The sequence below is a fragment of the Microchirus variegatus genome (genome assembly GCF_963457635.1).
Source record: "Microchirus variegatus genome assembly, chromosome: 6".
Taxonomy (NCBI): Eukaryota; Metazoa; Chordata; class Actinopteri; order Pleuronectiformes; family Soleidae; genus Microchirus; species Microchirus variegatus.
The window spans coordinates 4,756,964-4,780,901 of record NC_139807.1 but is presented as its reverse complement, the minus strand read 5'-3'; the positions used below and the strand labels follow the sequence as shown (position 1 = coordinate 4,780,901).

Here is a 23,938-nt window from a genome sequence, read left to right as displayed (position 1 = left end):
ATACCACATCCTACCACACCTCTCCTTCGAGCTGCCTCCTCGACTGTTGGATACCAGCGGGAACTATTTGGGAGCAGCCTTAATTTTTCTTTTTTTTTAACTTCATAACAATCTTTCAAACGGAATGGATTTAGAGAAGACCTAGTCACGATTCGGTTTGCTGTGTGCGTTGTTGTTGAAAAGCGTCGCTGCTGGAGTTTGCCAACTTTTTTGGAGGAGGTCACGTTGAATCTTTCGGGGGGGAAGGGGGAACTAACTTTGAAGCTGAAATGGATCAAGCCAGCGGCGGGGACGACCCGAACAAACCATCTAAAAAGAAATCCAGCGAGGATGACAGTAAAAACAAAAAGCTGGTACGTATGCACACCGTCTCTGTGTTGTTACACGACTGCACTCAACTCTCACATCCTCTAATCCCACAACTGTCGTTCCACTTGATAAAGTTTCTCAGCACCCATGTTATGAAACCATACGTATAGTTTTATATGTGTTAGTGTCAGTCAAGTCAAAAATAAAATCAGTATTGTCCATACAGAGCACCTCTGTGTTAATGCAGGATGAGGCTATTGATGTTTTGCTATTACTCTTTAATGCAGAGCAGCTAATAGCTGTTAAGAGTTGACAAAAGGAGATACTGTTTCACTGAGTGCCCCACTTTTCAATGCACTCAGTGCATCATGTGATTCTTCCCTCATCAATGCCTTCTCTAAAAGTTCTCTAGAAGAGCAAATCTTGTTGTGACAGTTGCGCTTCAATATCTTTTGCAAATATCCACACATAGATTAAGATAAGTTGTTACTGAAGGACTCATTGCACTGTGAAATGCCAGAGCTGTTTGTAGCGGTTTTCTAAACTATGTGAGTGTGTGTCAGGGTGATACAACCAATACAACTTTGTTAGCCTCTTATCAACAGTCAAGTTAAATTCTCAGGAGGACAGTGTCCAGTTAGACAGTTAGATAACGACCCAGAATGACATAACGTTCCTCCAGTTAATAGCAACTTGTAGAGTGAAGAGTATGCTTCTCTGCAAAGTTCTTTTCTACCTGTCTATGCTTGGGAATTACATCATAACATCATGTATGAGGTGTGGTGTTGTGGTGGTGGTGCTGTGTAGGAGTTTGTATGCTGTGTGGCCAGTCACTTCTGCTTTACAATTAATGGTGTTCTATGACAGTGTCTTCATCTAGTACACAACTAATCCACAACTAGGGGTCCTCTGGTATCCAGTGTCTTGAGTGAAATGTAAAACAATAAATGTAAACTGTAGTAGTAGTAAATGTGTTAAGGCCACATTATACTTCTCCGACTGCTTATGCGTTATCCGTCTGCGTCACCACGGAGACGCCTCGAGCATTTATACTTCTGCGTCGTGGTGACGGACACTCGCTGCAATTTCCCGCCCGATCAGTAGGGGTCGCTGCGCAAGGTTGTTGTGCTTCTGGCTACAGTGAGCAATGGCGTCCGAGAAAGAAAGAGAGAGAAAGACTGTTGTTGTTGAAACAGCGGCCGTTTGTCACTTTTCTGTGTGACGGAACGCAGTTTTAAGATAATTTGAGGCGAGAAATTGGCCATTTAGAGTCTAAACATGTGCTGTGTGTGTTAAGATATGACGTATTTATAGTTCGGCCGCGGCGTTATCGGCGGGGATCAGCTCCGCCTCTGTCAGGACGCCCGGAGTGCACTGAGAGCCGGCACAGAGCAGCTTCGCTCGGCCTGTCCTGAGGACCAATCGCAGCTCTTGCCGTCTCCGTTGTCCCTTGACGGAGTGACGGACACTTAAAAAATATTTCGTGCAGACGGAGACGACGCAGAGGCTCTTCGACAGTCTCTGCGTCGACGCAGAGTCTCTACGTAGCCTACGCAGAGCACTTTACGCAGAAGTATAAATTGGGCTTTAGTCTGCTCACTGTGTGTGTGAAAGCTTTAGATCCAGGGGTTGAAAGAAATTTTCTGTGACCGAGTACAAATAACTTGGCTGGGGTTGACTGTGGTTTCTGTGTTTCCACGTTTGTGGAAAAAACTTTTTGGATGACGTCACCTCTCAAGAGCCAGTAATTACCTATTAGCTGCGTTGGGTTTTGTTGTACCTTTCACTTGTTGTTGCTTGTGTATTTACATGGTTGGTCATAAAATGCAATCAGAGTCATTGCTACCAAACAAGAAAATAAAAAGGAACAACCCTGGCTGTCGGGTGTTTCTTTTTTGTTGTTGCAGAAAATGACAGATGTAAAGACGACTGATAGCAGAATATGACACCGACTGATCACTAATGACAAATGACTTTATAAACACCTCAGGTGTTTAGTCACAGTAGGTGGTGTTTGTTGCTGCTCTGGTGTTAACTTCTCAGAGAATGTAGACACGAGAGGCACCAGTGCTGTGTTTCAGAGTGACAGACTTTCTGCGTGATTAATTATGACCTCTGTAACTCATGCTGGGTTGGAAACCCAGGTTAGAAAGATCCACAGCAATATTGATGGTACACCGTGTGTGTTCTGAGAACAGTCATAAATTAGACAACAGGTATATGAAACGTAACGAAATGAGTGGCTCTTTCAGCATAAATGAAGCCTTATCAGTTGTGTTCAATTACAATTGTAGGGTCTTATACATGTAATCACCGGTTGTTTACAGCAAGCTTAATTTAAAGGAAAGTCTGACCATAATAGTTGCCAGACAGGACATCCCTGAGTGAAGTGGAGTGCAGTGAAATGACATGCACTCTCAAAGCTACAAAAGGGTGTTGTCTTGAGAAATCCTGATCACAGCCTGTGACTCTTGATCAGCCTGCCTCCCAAGTTTTAAATTGCTTGCAGCAGCGCCCAGTTTGTGCCAGCATTGAGTAATTCAGTAGAAGAAGTCTCTGCAAGATCACTTCCTAAAAGCGGACCCTGGGCCAGGCACGTCCCCTGTTTCTTGTACCTCCAAGCAGAGTAGTTAGAGGCAAAGGAAGCCTGGACTGTGGCTGTTGCTGAAATCTCAGCACAGCTGAGTTTCAGGGAGGAAACCATTATTCATTGCTGGGTGGAGCTATGATATGTCCACTTGTTTATTCCTACTTTTGTGCCTGCTAGTGGTATTTCCAAGTTTGTTTGGAGACGTTTAAACAACTCGAACTATACTCGCACTGAAGGTATATGCACATTTCACTGGGGGAAACTGTGAGGCAAAAGGAAATTTAATGAACGTTTCAAGATTTTTTGGCAGTATCTGTCAGATGATTATGTCATCTCATACTGACAAAACTACTCGCTCATATTTGGACATTGGAAGATTTACTACTTCTTTTCTGCGGAGAGTTAACCCCATGTTGGGCGAAGTTTACATTCCTGACATGCAGTGTTTTCTGTGTAGATGTGGTCCAGTGAAAAGGATAGGGTGGCATTTATCACGGGTAGAACTAAACCAGATGTTGTCACTGCGTTTTTTTTTTTTTTGCACTCAGAGTTGCTAACAATCACATTGCCATTTATGGCTAATAAACCGAATGGCTAACACTGGTTAAGTTTGGTCTCAACTAAGTGAGAGGAGAAACGCTAAAAGCTGTGTGTTTGTTCAACAAGTCAATGGGCAGGATTACATCACAGCAACACCATCTGGGCTTTGGGCCCAGGGTATAGATACTCCACACAGCCAAGGACATTTGAAAAACACCCCAGTGTATTGCAAAACTTTGCTTTGTGATATTGAGTGTACAACAACATCTAATAAAGTAGTCTGATGAAGTCTTCGAGGAATTCAGGGGAGCTGGTTTGACAGAACAGGAAAAAATATTACCTCGCTGCATACCAGAGCAAAGGATGATGTCATGTGGTGCAGCATGAATAGAAAGTCCTTCCTATGTATGCATAGAATAACTATATGATGTCGCCATGGTGATTTATGAGTTGTGAGTTTGGGGAAAATAAAGAAATAAGAATTTCGCAAGGAGCCAGCTCACGTTCAACCTCCAAATGAGATGTTATTATTATTCGTCTATATGTATATGGAATTTATTGATTGCATTAATAGTGTGTGAGGGGAACTTATTAATAGCTCATATAAATGTTTGATTTCAAAACAAGCCATTTCCACCTCTCAAGAAACAACGTATCATCCATTTACTATGACTACATAGATTATTTGAGGTGGTCTGGGCATCTTGTATTTCAGCATTTTAGGAATTAAGTCATTTAATTTACCATTAGATATTATGTTATAATATTCCGTGTCTTAGTAAATGCATAATATATGCAGCATTTATTTGCTGAACCTAATATATGTATCCAGACAGATACCCATTAGGTGTGAGGAGGCGCGTTATTGTTAAACAGCTTTGCTGCGGTTTTAGGGAAATGGTGATAGTACCAGTAATGTAAACGATTAAGTGACAGTGAATGTTCTTCAAAAGTGCTGACGCATACGGTGTACGACTAATTGCTGGTTTCAGCAAACTTAGCAAAATTTGGATTTTTATTCAACAGCCAATAACCCATTATAAATCTAATTTGTACCGCAAAAACAGAACCACTATTCTTCATAATGTGTAGTGTGTTTGGAAGGTAATTTAATCATGTAATGTGATAAGTCATTTAAAGGCCTGATTCATGTTAGCTCATGACAAGCTGTGGCTGTCTGCTTTACTCCCCATTATGCATAACAAAAGGATTCAATGTGATCAGTATCTCAAAGGTCATTGTTTATGTGAGTGAGAAAGAGACTTGTTGTAGTTTTAAACACAAGTAAGATAAGTGTCTCTCTTTTGTTGCTTTCACTTAATAGTACAGCAGATAGGTGGGACACTTGGTCAGTGTTGTTTTAGTTTTATAGCACAGCCTTTCAAAAAATTGTGCTTGTTATTTGCTTGTTAGTTTGGCAGAATACAATTTTGGTCCGCGATCCAAAGTGGACACCAGTGTTATCGCCTGGTTGCACGGACCTTTTCAATTCCTGTTTGCAAAATGTAAACATTCCGTTGGCCACATTGGGAATTCGGTCTTATGGGTGACGTCACAATAGGTTGCCACCCTTGTGACAGTGGTCACAAATAACTCAGCAAGTGTTAAAGACTTTCAGTATACAGTGAAACTGCAGCATGTAAAAGGACATCAGAACTTTCCACATGTGATTGGATGACTTGACAACAAGTCACTTCTGCCATTTTTTTTGTCATCCTCTTGGCAATTTACTACTGAATAATCAGTAGTTGAATGTGTGAATGTAGAAGGTTTGGTGTGATGAATAAGAGGTAGCACATTTAACAGAAGTGAGACTGGCAATTTTCACGTGACTTTCTGTATGTCAATATCTAACTTTTAAATGAGAAATTAAAATTGTGTTACAAGAAAAAGGGTTAAAGCGGACCTAGAGTGGTCCTGTTGCACATATATGTTAGTTATGGAGGTCTACTTACATACATTAACTTGTTTTTATGGTCAAAAACCTCCTAGTTGCTGTAAACGAACCGATAGAAATCCAATGTACGCAACCGGATGTGCCCGGACTAGTGCCCGGACCAGAACGATCTGCTGCTCCGGAGAACCGGTGTTTACGTAACCGGACTGGGTTTTTTCAGAGATCTCGCTGAGCCCGATATTACAATAAAACACATCGTTCTCAGCAGTGCCTGAAATGTTTGTTTAGAACACACCAGGGCTTTTTAAACAAGGTAAGGACCAGATACACACTAAAAAACAGCGTTAATTGGAACTTCCGGTCTAGGTCCGCTTTAAAAGGATGCAATTGAATAGAATTTCTGATTATTTGTGGTTGGAGACCTTCTGCTGGTGGTCAATGATACATTGGCATTTGTGTCAGTGTTGGTCTTTAAAAAATGTATGGCAAGTTTTGTAAACTCTGCAGCTTTCCTATGGCAACAGATTTAATGGCAGTTGCGGCTAATTATCCTTAATGTCAGCTGCCTCCAAGCTGCTCTCGGGAGCTACTGTGTGGGAAACCAACCCTGGATGTGTGTGGAAATACTTAAGCTTCACGGCAAATTAGCAGTGCAAACCGAAAATGATACCAGCCTAGCAAGCCAGTGTGCTTTACAACTTCCAACCATCATTCCAGTTAGACAAACATTCAGCTGTTGACAGTGAGTTAGAGTTGGCCTTATTTTAGATATGGCAAAATTTTGCTACCAACATTTTAATTAGCACGCCACAGCAGGTGTTAATTATTAAATTGACCTTCACATCATTGCATTAAAGTGCTAGAACCACTCTTAACTAGTCAGTGTGACCTTATAACTCTCACTTAATGCTGTATTTTTTGTGTTGGTAAAAATAGACACTTACAGAAATAGTTGCTATAGTAATAAGACATAATTAAGGTCTAAGTAGTAAAAGCACAGTTAATATTACATTTTTAGATTAAGATTGAGAGTATGCCTTTCTGTGAAGTGTACATCACATCTGCAATCACTCACTACTGATTTGGGAATTTTTTTTTTGTCTGAATCACAAACACAGCTTGGTAAAGATGCTTTTGACGGATTGAACTGTGCCATGTTTTGAGTGATATTTAACGGCTTACCTTGCAGCTGGAGTTAGAAGGTTTGGCATTTGAAGCTTCTGACACTTTGATACGTGAGCTTCAGGGAAGCCCGAGGGGTCATTTTAGGTCAATTTAGCACCCAGTTAAGAGAAATTGCCAGCTTGTCACAGACTTGAGGTTGTTCTGAATTGCTGAATTGTTGTTTGATTTCTCTTTCTCCAAATTTACGTGTTAGTTAGTGAGTGAATATAACTGTGACTGTTTGGAAGATGTGTGAAAAAATGGCAGGAAACAGACCACATGTGAGCGTTTTAATAATGGCATTCAGGAAGTTGGGAGAGAGGAAGCAGTGAAGAATGCTTTAGTCACACAGTAGAAGAAACTTGCAGGACTCGGAACTCAGTGTAGTTTTCTGAGATGAGGGCCCCCATGTACATCACTACGCTACCACTTGAGAATGGGAGATTTATTCGGTTGCCTCAGCTACTTATTAAAATGCCTCTTTAACTGCAGCATCAGTGCATTTATGCCTGAAATGAACATGCATGAATAATTTAAAGTTGTTTATTTTTGGAGACAGCAACAGTAGACAGATTTGTGAAGGGTAGACTGTGCTTTTATTTTGACTGAGCTGTGGCAGAGTCAAATGTAGGTCAAGCTTAAGGGGCCTTCCTGCTTCATTTTTTGATTCATAGTTAAGGCTGTGATGAGGGAGCTTTCCGTCATTCTAAATTTGCTGAGATGTGTCTGTTATTGTCTGTTATACAGTGTATTTATGGTTAGTCAGGAAAAGTTAAAGATCTGGTTTTGGTTTTAGTGTCGAGTATCATATTTGCAAGTTATCCTTACAATATTGCTGGGTTGCCACAGCGGGGTCATCTGCTCTTTCGGTGATCCACATATTTGATTTGCCAGATTATTTTTTGATTATTTGCGATTATTTATGATGGATGCACTTCTTGACGCAACCAGGTTCACACCAGATGCGTCCCGTGTGCGTCGTGACTTATAGACAGAAAGAAAACATCGGGGAAGCAGACATTTGAAGCACTTCCATGCTGTTTTTGAAAAAAAAAAACAACTAGTAATGACCACAAATAAATAGCTTTGTTTACGTTCTCCTTTGTTAAAATCAAGTATGTTTTTTGGTAATAGGCAAGATGTCTGCGCTCCAAAATACATCTCTGATATAAATACAAATGCAGCTGTGATTCATGCAGTGTGAACCAGGCCTAAGAGTACACGGGATGTTCTGTTGAATAACAGTTTTCGGTATGAACACGTGTACCGTGCATTGAATTTTATAAGTTAATATTTTGATGGAAATGGCAGAGAAAGTGGGAGAGTGGAGAGAGTCGATAAAGAGTTTTTACAGTGTTTAGACATCCTCTCTGTCTTGCACTGTATGAGACATTTGCTTTCAGCAGAGACGTTGGATAACCCAAGGGCAGTGTGGTGCTGGTCTGCAGTCACATGGTCAGGTCATACAATGTGGAGCCATTCAAATCATAGCCCTATTGGCTGTTGTGTGCTTTCCCTTTTCAATAGATGCTGTTTTAGGAAAGTATAAACAGTACCAGTACTTTACTGAAATAATAACTCCACCACAGCTCACATGCCCTCTTAAGGGCACATGGGCTCTTTCAGAAATCTACTGCATTTTTTTGTTTTGTTTTAATTTAATTACTTTATTTTGGAATGAAGCTAGCAGAATAATCTCAAAATTCAAGGATGTGTGTAAGAACCGAGCGAACACGGCATCTGTCAAGGCTTAATTTATTTGTTCAGGAGAACTAACATTCTGTGCTTGATTAAATTTTTCCTAATCCAGTTTGCAGAGAGGACAAGTATGCCATTACAGTATGGTGCATGTGTATGGCAGATTTTTTCGTGCCAGGATAAGAGGCAGCTTCTCCTGTGTCTCCTTGTATTAGCTTGCCATATGCACATGCTTGCTGCACCACCTTCTGTTTCCTGCAGACAAATATGTTTTTGTGTGAATATCGTCATTCTCACTTAAGTAAAAACAGAGAATCTGAGTTTATCATTTCTGATTCCATCACATGCCCTCATTAGTCAGAATCTTGCTTGTACTTCAGGAAAGGTGGATTGTATTGTAGGTATATAGGAATCCGTGATATTCTTTTATTCATTGTCTAACATAGGGGGAAAGGCAGAGTACCTGGTCACGAACCTGGGTCATTTTGCTCCACTGTGTGGCCCGAATCTGTAATATTTTAGACTAAAATAGCACCGCTGCTATTAATCATGTGGCAGGTTATGTGATGTCATGTTGTGGTGTTTGTTAGTCTCGTCAATTGGAATTTGCACTTAGCCCTTATTCAAAAAAATTACTAACAACTCTGGTGAGTTGTGCCATTGCTACAGTGTAAACAGATACAATTGATCAGTCTTATCCTGGCAATCACGTGTCAGTAAAGTTTACTGAAAATTCAAAATGTGCTGAGGTAAAAAGACCCATTTTGGATTTGACTTCACTCCATATTCTGCTAAGTTATTCAGACATGTTGGCGAAGTTTTTGTCGAACAGGCCACAGGGCTGGGAAGATTAAAATATCAACTAACATTTGAATAAAGATGAGATACAGGGCTGTAGTGCAACAAAAAACAGATGTTTACTGCCATTTAAATGTTCTAAAAATAATTATTTGCATATCACAGGGGAAAAGACAAGGAGAGGCAATTTTATCTTGGTATTTTTACAGAAGTTAGTTTTCATAGGAAATGTATTCTATATGGATTCATTGTAAAGTGTGGCTGTGACATTGAATGCCAGGTGTAAATGCATCTTATCTTGGCCTCTTCACTTCTTTGCTCTGTTTGAAAAGGGTGTACTCGCAGTGCAAACACAAAGAGTAATTGGACGGATTTTTATCAAGAAGGAATAGGCATTGCTTTCATAAATCTTTGGCAACCGGATCAGCTGAACTGTGCTCAACCGCTGTCTTTGAGTTTACAAACACAGCACTTGAGAGGACTTTGTAACAAGATTAATTTAGAAAAAATGATTTGTTTAGATTATGTGTAATTCAGTTACTCGGATGGTATTTGTTACTGTCTGTTGCCATTTCCCTAAAATTGAGCGCAATCTTGGCAGTGCTGTATCTGATTCAATTATACGAGGAAAAAAGTCATGCAAATTTGGAAGTTTATGGCAGTGACGAGCAAAGATGAGTTACTAATGTATGTCGAAGAACGTAGTGCCGCGACCCAAAGTCCTGTCATTTACAGCTTCGTCTTGCACAGTTGGATCCTGTTGGTGCTCAGTTGACCAAGTTGTAGAAAATGGCTTTGCTCTTAAAATAACAATATTTGTTTAGATTAGGGTTTAGTAATTGTCATCAGTAATCTGTTATCTTTGGATACATGGCTCTACAGGGTTTTTAAATAGGAGCTCTTGTCCACATCCTCAAAATTAGGAGGTGTAATAAACCACATGCAACATCGTTGCTTTTGCGTCAGCTTAACTCTTTTCCCCTTGGGTATATTATATTATTACATCCATGTTGTGAGATTTGTCAGTGACTTTTGCATTGTGGCTGGTTGTGTTGTGATTTATCGTCACTTCTCTCGGTTCTGCTGACACATCAATATTTGGCTTGATCAATCAGCCTTGTAATCAGTGCATATTTAACTGCATCTCTTTTTTTTATTCCTCTACAGTTACTGCACTTAAAGGGATATTTATGCTTTTGTGACTAGACAAACTAATAGAGGAGTCTCATCTGTTATGTGTAACGGGTACCCCTTCCATTTGTGGCATTATTTTAATTAAATACGCAACTGCAAAGAGGACTTTCTCACAAGTCCTGTTCCATCACCGTCTTAATTGGGTCGGCTCCAAAATGCAATGGGTTCTTTTGGCCTACACTCTCTGCAAAAATGTCTTGTGATTAATTTTGATGAGACAGACACACAGACCGTCCTTGGCGGATGTAATGAAGCAATAACGTTTAATTATTAGACAATTGTACAGTGCTGATGTTGGGGTTTTTTCGCCATCACCCCTGCCTTCCAGCAGAAAATTGATGTGTAATCATTTTCATGTTCACATAGAGCTGGGATATTCAACTTTAATAGCAGGTGGGCCGCAAAGGAAAATTGCTGACGCTTTGTGGGCCACACAAGATATTTGTCAACCGCTGGCTAAAAATAATAGTATAATTATGGCAAATATATTGCTAGGAGGAATAACATTAGCCAAACGTATTATACGTTATCTTTCACTTGACTCTGGCATTATAATCAAGTCCAGACAGCAACCAGTCCATAACAAGTCGGACAGAGGTGGACATAAAAGAGAGGTGCAAAAGAGGCATTAAAGAGGTCAATATCTAAAACTATAAAAACATATGAATATAGTAAAAAACAGTAATCAGGCCTGTTTATAATATCATCAATTGCCACTCAAGTGGAGCTTTACCTAAATTATAGCTCTCTTCTCTATTCTGTTATCGTTTAAGTTGTATTCATACTTTATATGAATTTGTTTGCCACACAAAAGTGTTTCTAAGGCTCTTGCTAGCCTGTAGCTGATTTTGAGCATCTGATTGAACTGGAAAGATGAAGTAGTTTCGTGAAGTTGCCAAGAACTGTCAGCAACACATTGCATTACAGTCCTCACTGCCAACAATGGCAGACTCCCAGTAATCCACTGTTATTATTAGAACTAATTAAAGTAAAACCTAATTTCCGTTTAAATTTGTTTTACCGAGGCATCGTGACTACTGATTTTATAGTGATAGTTCCAGTGAGTGAGTTAAACTGACATGATACAGATGGTCTAGTTAAATTGGTTTGGTATAACAGGCATCGCTATTTAAAAAGCTATGCCCTGGTAGCTAGTTTAAAACAAAGTTGTTGTCCAGCTTCAGAAAAAATTTCTTTCATGTGCCACCTGGTGGCTTTTTGTAATAAACCTAAGAGCAATGAAAGGGTGTGTCTCTCCACGAGCTAATGTAATTGTACCGTGTGATATTAATTTTAAAAGTTATTGTGTGAAATATGCATGGTGGTATGTTTTTGTGTCCCCAAACTGACTCTCAAGCTTTGAAATACTGCTTTGTGTTTTCATTTTCAAGGATCTGCATGGAGTCATAATCATATTTGATTAAGGAGGGACCCAGAGCTAATTTGATTATTTAGAGGAATATGTGTCTGGTAATAAACATTTATTATGATGAAAAAGTTTACTTTAATAAGCGAGAAAAGCCCAGAGGACATGCAAGCTTAATTGTTAGATGTTAAATTGCATTGTTGCGATGTTGCCAAGATAATGGGCAAGGAAAGGCCCTCAAGTCAAGGCAATTAACCAAACAGTGGTTTGATTGTTGTTAAATTGATTAGAAAATGTTTAAGTACTCCATTTGTAAATTAGCTATTGTTTCACGCAGTTTTAGACTGGTAGGAATGCTGGGCTTAATGACACATACACTCTGAGGTACAAATGGGAAAAGTTGTTGCTTAGGTCAAATTCTCAGCTCCACAGACGCAGCTGTATTTGAGGCCATGAATGATAGGAACACAAATACCTGTTAATCCCAGACAGAACAGTGTGCAGTACAATGCATTAAAGAATATGATATTTTTTATCATCATTAGACAGGTCATGGAGCCTATGCAAATGGAGTGAGTGAATCTCTTGTTTCCAGTGGCTCAATGGTCTTATGTCACAACTGTTGATCAGTGGTTTCTGTCAAAACTACAGAGAGATATGTCAGTTTGAGTGTCTGCTCAGTGTTGTCCCAAGCGTCAACTGATAGAAGAAGCACAGAGGGTGGCACAGGTTGGAGCCAATCTGTTCACTTGCCCCGGCATTAGTAGTTTCCTGATTAGAACAGTGGAGAAATCCGCGGCTGGAGGCAAGCTTTATGGCCATCACCACCCCACATCGCCAGTACTCATTAGTACTTCATAGCCTAGTGCCACAGCATATGGCAGTGTTGCTACGGCTTCCCATTTGAGGTGTGTTTCGAATGGCTGTCCCTCACTGAGCCACAAGCCTTTGGCAGGAGCCAGTCCCATTGTCTCTGAGATGAAGACGAACATGTGTAATAAAGAGAAGATGGGTTTATTTTTTAATTTTTTTATTTGAGCTATGTGTAACACTTTGTGAGGATGCTCATATCAGGATTGTAAACAAACACAAATAATTGATTAAAGTTGAGTTTTTGAGTGGAATAATTGAAGTTTTTATTCGGCCACTGTCACTTCAAGGCATGCTCTTTATAACAGAAATACCAAAATAAAACACATGTCTCATAATGATACAGTACTACATGTATGAATATGTCTGTGGGATTAAAGGTGCTTTACATTACATCTCATTTTATGTCAAATGATGTGTATGTGTCTATAAATGTGTGTGTGTGTGTGCTTGAGCTGTTCACACACATTTAATGATTGCATACATTAAAACCCTCTTATCAGGAACATCAAGTATTTTCACATCTCCACATGTACAGTATCTCGTTGTAAAAAAACATCCTAAGGGATTGAGCACATATAATTAATGCATAAAGTATATTTGTTACTGGGGAGAACTTCATTTGTCTCCTGAAAGACGAATAAAACAGTAACCAGAGAAGACTGTACATGTGAGTGCGTTGAGATGGGATACATACTGTGCACTTTTTTGGGTGTTTGTCATTTTCTGTTGGGTCGTTCTGTTCTGTTCACACTCTGCCCTCCCTCCAACAGAATATACATATAAAAACATTGGCTGATGATATGGTAAGGCGCTCGGTTTGATTTTGGTGTGACTAGATTTGCTCTACATCATCTCATCCTCTGTCATGGCTTGCATGAGACTTTTGACTGAAATATACAGATGGATCAAATGTGTCAGAAAGGAAGTGAATTGAGTAAAACATTTTAAACAAAACACACACAAAAAAAACAACAACATCTAGTGCTACGACACAGTGTGATCTTTGTGTCAGAAAAAGCTTAAGCTTTAATTGGTCTCACTTGGTGTGGTAACCCACAATGTTGCATGAATAAAACATGTTTTTTCATGGTGCTGTAATTCACCATTGCGTAAGTGTGTAAGTTAGCTCATAGCAGCTCATAAATCAGTTAGTATGCAGTTTTATCTGCGGAACGCGATACGATGATCTGCCTGAGCTTTTTAAATACCCTCAGTGAACAAGAAGCTCGACTTTGATGCTCTCAAGCTTAAACGGCACTGCATTAATTTTAGGATATAACGCGATATGTCACCAGTTGACTCTATCAGCAATGATGTGTGTTTGTGTTACCTTATGTTTGATCCATCCAGCTATATTTCAACAAACTGACAATAATGACATCATGTATGTCATCATCAACATCGTCATACATTTGTCTTTCCGTCTAATTTCTATGTGTTCATTCATTCAGCATGCCCTCTTTGTCCAATTTCACTAAAATATGACTAACATTTTCTGGTTGCATGAGGTTTATGAGCTTTTTTTGGCTAAAAATTTAACTGCACCATCACAATATTTTTCAACTAAACACAGGGAAACTTGTCTGTTTCTGCTGGCGTCACGACAGCGAACTTAAGTTTTTAATGTTGTTCTCGTGACATGAGCACAAACCAGGTAAACTACGGTTGTTATGGTAAGTGAAGTTGTCATGTGCACAATGCCAAATGCAATAATTCTTCAGATTTTTTTTTATTGTCCACAAATAATGCTTTTAGATTTTTATGTTAATTCAACAAAACTATTTTAAAGGTACTATATTTTTTTATGGGAGAAACATGCATAATGTTTTACTGATGCTGTGTTTTGTAGGACCCAAAGGTCCAGTGTGAAATAGCATAACAATCATTTGGATGGGTTGGATTGGTGTAGGATTTAAGAGGCAAAATCTCAAGAATGGCTTTCACAATAATTGTAATATGGAAAGCCATAAAACATTCTTCATTATTGTCAAAGAGCAAATCTTTATATTTGAATGATCGTACAAGCAGAAACGGATCATACAGTACAATCAAGTTGACTGTAGACTCTTTTTAGATATCGTTTCTAATGAAGGAACTACACTTAGCCTTAAGTCGATGCTTGCACTGTCATCTAGTGGTTAGTCTTGGCTTTTATTCCTCACCCGGGGTGGTCAGTTATCCTATGTTGTGGTTTGATTAGTCGTGCAGTGGCCTTGAACCATTCAGTCCACAGAGGCAGTGCTTTTCATCCGTATACAATTAAGATTCAAGTTAAATAACATGAAGTTGTTCTGGCTGACAAAAATATTCTGAACAACCCTTGTGGATCTTCTTTACTGTAGAAATTAATCTACTCTGTTTGGTTCTATTACAGTTGAAAACCAGCAGTAACAAGAAGCAGCCATCCTTGTACTTGATGTTGTCTAAACAGGGATTTTAGCCGCTCTTAATCTTATATGCTCTCTTTCCTTTCAGCGCGATCGTATCACCAGTTTCAGGAAAGCTGGGATGAAGAAGGAGAAGCCGTTTATCCAGCACCCGACAGATCCTTTCTCTGCCATGGCTGAACTTCCTGTTCCTCAGCCGCTCTTCGACGACCGCTCCATGAATCTCTCAGAAAAGGAGATCAATGACCTCTTTGAGAAGATGATGGTGAGCGTTGTATTTATTATGTGTTGTTTACTTTACACAGCACACAAATAAATAATGACTATCCAATTAAGAAATCTTAAATTGACTCATAAATCTGTGCAAAATAAGCACACAGGGCTGCTTTTGTAGATTTTGTTCAAGGATGTTAAAGTTTGAAAAGTTCTCTGAGATATCAGCATGCGACATAATTACAGGTCTCAATGTGTCCTTGTTTTTAGTGCTGATGATATTTTTGTTTGTGAGCAAAGCTGTGCCAGGCACGTAAAAATTAGACGATTTTGAAATTGCTGCCTTTCAAAACTCTGCCGGCTTTAAGCCACGCGTTAACAACGATTGTGTCACAATATAAACTATCTTGATTGAATCCCATTGAGGCGTAGTTTACGGATTTTCGAGAATAAACTGATAAGTTACATTTTGCCAATATTCATCACAGCACCTGTGCCATTCGATATTGGCTGCATGTGCTTTGTGTCGGGGAGGAGGAGGAGCAGACGACTCAGCTGCATGCGTGTGTGTGTGTGTGTGTGTGTGTTTGTGTATGAATGTGAGAGAGAGGTAGAGAGAGCTGCGCAGGCAGGGAGATGAATGCATGAAACGTTGTGTTTTTAAAATAAGACAATTTGTGTGGCTGACATTGCCACAAATCCGCTTATTTCCACACCTGCTCAGCTCACTTGAAGATTCGTAAAGTGGTATCGGGTACAGCAGTATTGGAGTAGTTTTACAAATTAAAATGAGAGAACATGAAGCCTTTTTCCATTTTTATTAAAATGTAAATGATGTCTTGGCTATAAGGATGTCTGGCCATGGTTTATTTGCAGTCATTGTCCCTTCTTTGGCTTAATGAGGGAGTAGTACTTTGTAGTAGTTTGCACTTTGCAAACAAAGCTGGTTATTGTAACAGCTGGACCTGCTTCTAGTCAACCTGTCATCGCAGGGAAAATAGAACAGTGTTCACACATTTTAGAATGCGGTCAGAAGAACAATGTGGACGTGTTTCAAGCCTAAAAACAATACTAACACAATAATTCACAATGGGCTTTTAAAATATTGATTTTCCACGTGCGCACGCACGCACAAGAAGGAGCGCTCCAGCAATATCAGCTGAAGTGGTAACGATGTAGAATGGGAGAAACGGCAAGGAGACCGAACATTTTGCTAATCTATTATTGACTTTGGTATCAGTAACATTGAGGCTCAGTAATGTTAAATACCATTATTGAGCCGCGGCGGAGGATGGACGACAGGCAAACGTTTCCCGACCTGTGTAGTTACCGTGAAAAACACAATGCGTTCATTTGTTCGGGTTTTGCGCTGCGAGGGCTCGAAACTCAATATTCCTTAGGCAACTTGTCAGAAAAACACCAAACTTTGAAATTCACTTCACACTCATCTGTAGGGTCAAAGAAGCTCTGTCACACTTGTGATTTTCTCCATTGAAATGTATTTTTTGCCTTATGTACTGCAGGATTGAAATCTAACAAAAAGCTTTCAGCCCATCTCTTTGAAGTGTGGAGCTGAATTACTTTGGCTTCATTGCATAGGTTGTGTGTACTATTGTGGATAATGTCTCTGAGTGTGTGTGTTATAGTGCCTGCCTTTCCTTTCTTCTCCTACAATAGTCTTTATTGCCATGGCCAGAGAAATGCGACCAGTGCTCGCGGTTTTTCATCAGGCTACTGCTTAGTGTTTTCTTGCCTGGGTGCTCATCCCTGTCACTCAGTTCACCTCTCAATTACTGTGTTTGTGCTCACAGTGGCGTGACATTAAACCTAGGATTCAACTTGCTCAGTTGACAGCCTACATAGAAAACGACTCGCGGTGTGAAATTTCACCGGCCGTGATACTTTGGTTTGGAAAGTATAATTACAGTAATGAAATAAAAAATGAAATAGGTTATTTACTACAGTTTTTTTTTCCTGTTAAGACAGCACTATTTCGATCGTAAAGCTAGACTATAAACTTTTCTGCTTTGAGGTAAATAAAAAGCGAAATGACAGTTGTGGTTTCCTTTGATGTCAGCGGTCACTCTTCAGCATTTTGTCTTTGTAATCTCTCCATGTCACACACATTTTAGTTTCTTTGTCTTTACACCAATGCTGTTATTGATTATTTTCATGGCACTACATGGTACAGCTTTAGATGTCTCGCTGGCTTCAAATGAAGGGATGACCCGTGCCACATTAGTGAGACCCCCCACTATGCATTAATGACTTGGAGAAAGTGAAAATGTTTTTTTTTTTTTTTCTCCTCCTGAAAGTGGTTTACACATTGCACTGTGTATCTCAAAGCCCATAGCCTATTACTGAAAGGTCATCAAAGGGTTTTGTGAAAATACAGAAAGGAAACTCAGTCTGTGGGGAGGAAGAGCATGATGAACTGTTTCATGAAAATTTTTTTCCAGCTAACATTGAGAGCAGAAGTATATCCATAAAATTACCGGGAGAGTTAAATTGAATAAAAAAAAATAATTTACTTTCGCACACTTCATTTAGTGTGCAGTGTGTTTTTATTCCGCGCGTCGCGTTCGGATTTTCTCACACGTGCACAGCTGGAAATCAGAGCTGCTCATCAAATTGGCGCTGCAATAAATTTGCTGATGTCCGGCATTTGCATCTCGCTAAGGAGGCAGCTCTGTTTTAGTAGCAGACTCGAATCCGAGAGGCTCATTACGGCGGCACACACAATAACGCGGAGTCGTTTCATCAGTGTGTCAGTTTGCACTACGTCTTGATAGACTCTTAGTTCAACAAAGGGTGAAAAGCGGTCATTATATATATAAAAGAAAGAAAAAAAGCAGTGGCAGGATGTTTGTTGAAGTCGGATAAATGACATTTATCTTCCTGCTGTGAGTTGTTGGTGTCATTGCGTGCGGCATATTGTCAGTCAAGACATTATCACCCACACGATGGTTGTACTTGTCCATCAACATGAAAACCACCCAGACCATGACGTCCTTATCAGGACTGATTTGATACCAGTGCCACTTTGTTTTTTTATAGTTTTTTTCCCCCCTATTGTCAAGAGTAAGTGCGTGGACTTGGGGTGCTTGCAGAGATAGAGAACCGGTGCTCGAAGAATGTCACATTGCAGTGCCGCTGTAGCTATTTTGAGGTTTTATGTGCCTCTATATACGCCCATGTCACTCCTGCTAATAAGCTCCTCTGTGATCTCTCGGCAGTTACACCTTACCCCGGGACATTAAAACCAGCACACGGGAGAGTTAGTGCGTGTGCCCTGACACATTCATGGATCAGGCTTGTGGGTGAAATAATCGATTTGTCGCAGTTGAAGCAAAACATTTTTATACGTCTTCTATTTTTCTTAGATCCTTTTCGCCCCACAGTTAGTACGCTTTGTATTTATTTAACCTTCAGGCACATTTAATGGCAGCCATTAATTGCTCTTTTCTTGTGGTTTGAGGCCTATGCAGCTCTGGATGGGGCTGTATTTGCAGACACGTCCTGCTGCAGGAGTCTTTGCCCATGTTATATAATATTATTGTTATATTTCTTTTTTATGTACAGTGTAGTGAGTTGCTGCACTTTTCTTTACACTGACCACAAAATTTGGGTGAATACAATAAATAGATATTTTAGGGTGGCCAGTGAAGAACATCAGCTGTTAAAAAAACACTTTGCCATTTTGTCTGACCACCACTGTTGCTGAAATAGTGGTAGAGTCAAAACAATGACAACGGTGTGTTTCTGTATTTCTACATACATTTGCAGTACAGCGGTCCACAGGGATAGACAATGTTCCTCGAAGTCACGGTTCTGATGCTTCAATTTCGTGGAGTAAAACTATTTCTGGCAAAGGAAATCAAGAACATGTCTCTTGCAAATTCTACTATCCTCGGTACAAACTTGGATCTCATAATTTCAGTTATTCCAGCAGCAGCAGCAGCGCAGTTGAAGATATCCTGGGAGTCTCTTTTATGAACCCCACGAGTGTATATTTAATAAAAGAGCATTAATCATTTTTGGAGACTAACATGGAGGCCTTATTCCTCTCGTTTGCCCCCTTGGCAAGCATCCTGTAGGCTCGCTACTCCTACCCATCTCCGCCATACTCACCCTGACACATTTTTGCCTCGTTTATTGAATGCCAATTAAATAGATGAATTAGCAAAGTTCAAAGATTAATTAAAAAAAACCTGCCAGTTTCCTCGGGTAAAAAAACAAAAGTTTCCATCTCATTTTTTTCTTTGCCATTCTGCAAAAAAAGATGTTAATAGTTTTTTTCCACTCTGAGGGCATTTACTAGAAGAAATATAAGAATTTAGGTCACGTTGCCCTGGATGGGATTCCTGCCCATGCTTTACTGACTAATGAAGCAGAATCAGTTTGAATTAGATTACTTGTGGTGAAATATTCAAATCATTACATAAGTCGGTGTTCTTACTAAGGAGTGACACACTTAATTTACAATTTCACATTTAGTTTGTCAATGAGTCACTGCCCAAATCGGATCACCCGAATCAGAGGGTGCCTGGTTTACTCGGCTGCCAGCAGAGGGCAGCATGACTCCACATCTGCAGGTTCACCAGTCTTAACCCTGAGGAAGATGTGTTTTTTTTTTTCTTCTTCTTCTGTTCATTCGAGCCATCTCTTTGTGAGAGAGTGCTTCTGATAAACATCCCCCTCCATTCTAATCATCATGTCATTCCCTAGCTTTTAGTGCTCTGTCCGGCCTTCGCTCCATCTCCTGATGTCTCTCACATGAAAGACGTCTTTTGTGATGCAGAATTAAAGTAGCACAAAGATAATACTCCCAATAACACGCAGATACTGCCTATTCAGCCTTTCTGATGTGATTGCATGCCCTCAATAGAGGCAGTGTTGTTTGATTCTCTTCTCTTGTTCTGAGTTGGGGCGCACAGTTTATATTGCTGTAGCCGTGCTGCTTTCATTTCAAGGACTAATTATTACTGTCATTATTTCCTGTTGCTCTACCTTGTGACTTTGAGAAAGAGACATGGACGCAAAATAAATTAATACAACTGTGGAAGGACATGATCTGATTTAAAAAATGTGAAATATTTCTTCGGCTAGTGAAACCATTGTGCCGTATTAGATTACTTATCTTTTGTCACTAGCTATACTATAAGTATTTGCTGAGTAGGTGTTGAAGTTTAACACCCGTTTCCCCACTATTTCGTCTCGCTGATGCTCAGTCGTGGGAATAAAAAAAACACCTTTTAATATTCATAAAATAAAATAATTTCCTTATTCTTTACCCAAATCCTAATTTCTCACTATATATAATATGTGTGTATTTGTGTGTGTCTATGTAGGAGGACATGAACCTGAACGAGGACCGCAAAGCCCCCCTGCGTGGAAAAGACTTGAGCACCAAACGTGAGATGGTCGTCCAGTACATCTCCGCCACTGCCAAATCTGTAAGTGAGAGAACACACTTAAGAGCTGCATCATTATACAAATCAAGTGTACCGTATAATTGTAGAGGGTCGACGGAAAGCGTCATGACGATCCACTTGACGTGGAGTTTAACTTGATACCCTCTGCTTTATGGCTTGCTGCGTCATCCTCACTTTGTGCACCCTTACCTCCTGCCATCGCCTCACTCCTCACTTCTCATGCTTGGGTCACATATCTTTGATTGCAGTTTTGATTTACTCTCCTCATTGTTCCCCCCCCCCCCCCCCCCTCATTGTGCCACAATCAAAGGGCTATAAATTGTAGTTATTTACTCACACAATTCTAGGTTTCTTGTCAGCGGCTTGCCCAGTCGTGCGTGCGTGCGTGTGTGTGTGTGTGTGTGTGTGCGCATGAATTTGTGTTGGGTTGTCCAGTTGGGTGCATGCATGAGTTCTTTGCCCAGTGGTGGAGGCAGTGCCTTGTTCCATTGTCTGTGTTTATCAACTACACCTCAATACAGAGCCGGTTTCCAGCATGAGCCTAAGAAAAGCCTGTAGTCATGCCACACTGTGAATGGCTTCACCACACAGTTTAATTTTCGCGTTTCATCAGAATAACTTTTACAGACTAAATGGTTTTATATTTTGAATAATTATTGCAGATTCAAATTAGGATTACGTTATCTATTCTCGTAGAGCAAAGCATCTCTATTGCAACAAACAGAATTGAGTGTAATCATCTTCTGAAGTTAAAAACCAAGCTTGTGAGGTAGAAGGGAAGAAAAAAAGAAAAAGAAGTGATATCTGTCCCCACTGTTTCCTGAACCGGGAAGTGCTCTCCTGACATCGTCATTTATTACTTTGCTCATTGTTATGGTAATTAACTGGCATTATTGATAATGATGATTATCCGAAATGATTGAATTCCTCGCAGGGCCCATTATGCTTTGTGAGCGCCGATATTTTATTCAAATGAATAACATAATCTTTGTAGTCAAAAGACAGAGGACAAAATGTGATGTGTCTGTCAGCACCCTGCTATCATATTCAGTAGCACTGAAGGAGGGGGGGGGGTGGTGTCAGTGATGATGTACTGTATCAGTGCATACACACAGTCATGCAAAATTGCACAGTTACACAATACCAGAGTGTACAGTATCAGTCTCAGATGCTATCATTTTAGCAAACGAACTACAACAGTTTTAATAGATTTTACTTTAAGCTCAATATGTTATATCTTATCTATTGTAATATCTTAGTGTGACTTGGGGTTTAATAATCTCTTGACATAAGGATAATTCTCATCTTAGAAGTGTATGTGTAGCCCAAAATCAGCAGTAAGTACAGTAAATGTTATATCTGAAAAGGTATAATAACCACGAGAGTTGTTATGCATGCTTTAATGTAGAAGTGGCTGCTTTATTTTTTGAAAGAAACAACTTTTGTTTTAAACATTATCTGGTACTAATGTGTTTATTTGGTTGCTGGTGTGCATGCACTGTGGACTAAAATAGAACATGTTGTGTTTGAAATGGAGGGGGAAAAAAAAGATGTCGGTGATGGATTTTGGACTTTTTTGGGGTGTCTTTTTCTTTTCCTGTGGTGCTCTCACTGTTCATATGACTCCATCCTTTTCCACCAAACATTCATGCAACGTTGTGCGATTGCAGTGTGGGTTCTAAACATTTACTTATGTTTAATTGCATCCATGAAATAAAAGTGGAACATACTGTGTATGAATGTCACCAGCTCTCCCCCAGCAAAACTTACATTTCCTCACCTACAGCTGTGTCCCCAGTTTGTCCCATTTTTTTCTTTGTAGGCCTTTTCATTTGAACATGTGCGGTTTTTTTTCAACAAAAAAAATGCACAAAAATTAAAAGTATGTAAATGTTATTTTGTGACACAAAGGCTATACATTATTAAGTATCTGTAGGAAAATGCTTGATGAGAGAAGCATGATTATTACTTTGTATATTCCAGCAAAATACATCAACTTTGACTTTCAAATGAAAGTCAAAGCTTTTTTATCCCCCGTTCCTGTGAATTGCCATCTCTCAGCTGGTCTATCACCGGGGAAAGATTGAGAACAGGCCCATAATCTACCAAGGTGCCTCAGCAGGAGTCTAGCAAATTACCCCCCCCCCCCCCCCCAAACACAAAATGGATATCTTTTCAAGGGAAAATACTACATTGACCCTGTTCATCTGAATATGAGCTGTGAATCAACGGTACCCAGTTCTGCTTTTGTTGGTGTGTGTCTGTGGATGTCCTTGACCATCAGCTTTGCATGGAACATTGCCTTTTTTTTTCTTCTCTCTTTTACCTCATTTCTTGTTTTCTCTTCCTGCTACAAATGTGTGCCAACCTCATCAAAACCGCCTGAATTCCTTTTACACTAATGCACTTACTTAACTCTCAGAGACCTACTTTGTCTACTGACAGTCAATGTTTTCCTTGCTAAATCCCAAATGTTTCACTAGCAGGAGGGAGGAGGATGCTCGCGCCATGTGTGGGCGGGTGGGGGCGTCCGTTCTTATATTCATTTAAATGTAGTTTTGTTTGATGTTACCATCAATGTGCCACCTTGTTCTCTTAATGGGGTCTGGCCTTGGCTCAGATCATCCAGTCCTTTTATTATTAAACTAATGAGTGTTTATCAGTGCAGACCAATAAATCGTCTTTTCATCATCTTTGCGATTAAAAATGTGAAACAAGCACTTTGCCAAAGACTGCCTGAAAGTGATAAAATGGGGGGAAAATTATTTTAATGTGCCACCAATCACATCAGGTTTTCAATAGTTGTATATATACAACACTCACACAGCCTAAACCAAAGAAGAAAACTATTTGAAATGTCCTCACACACACACACAGTGGGCAGTATATCTGCAGCGGGGAAGTCAGTGAGAAATTATTATTTTACTCTGACAACAAAGAAGGCGTTATCACACCACCTGTGTAGAAAGCCACGTTACAAAGTGATATTTGAAACTGCTCCCAGGTACGTTTTTACACATCCACACTTGTTAAGCTGATAGTAAATTGTTATGAACAAGCTTAAATGAAAGCTCTCTGCGTGTAGACTTCAAGAGTCATTTGCCACATACCTTCAAATGTGTCACATTTTCTGTAACCTTATAGCTACAGGCTGAGACACCAGCCGCCACCCCCACCCCCCCCCCCCCCACCCCCTCTCTTTCACGGCATCTGCAGGTGATGAATCCACATCAACAGCAACAGGGAGGAGAACAGAGCAGCAGAGGATAGTGACAGATGTCTGTGCTCTTCATTTAACTTCACACTGTAATTTCAGGTCATGAATATTTTAAAATGTATCAGCCTGTTTAGTGCCTCCATAGATTGTTACTATACTGTAGTTTAATGACATTAATGCTGTAAATATAATTGCCGCCGCCCTAGAAAACAAACAATATTTATTCTAACCCTGTTCTTAATTTTATTACTTATAAA

General features: G+C 39.8%; 1 protein-coding gene across 1 annotated transcript in view; it reads left to right on the top strand.

Moving 5' to 3' along the window:
• Positions 1 to 269: 269 nt before the first annotated feature.
• diaph2 (diaphanous-related formin 2) overlaps positions 270 to 23,938 on the top strand; it is a gene marked incomplete at its 5' end in the record, with an annotated part of 361,962 nt that continues 338,293 nt past the window's right edge. Inside the window, 4 exons of the mRNA XM_083890769.1 lie at positions 270 to 353; positions 13,200 to 13,232; positions 14,905 to 15,081; positions 20,381 to 20,485. Coding sequence (XP_083746895.1) covers positions 270 to 353; positions 13,200 to 13,232; positions 14,905 to 15,081; positions 20,381 to 20,485 — 399 coding nt within the window. The remainder of the gene's footprint in view (positions 354 to 13,199; positions 13,233 to 14,904; positions 15,082 to 20,380; positions 20,486 to 23,938) is intronic.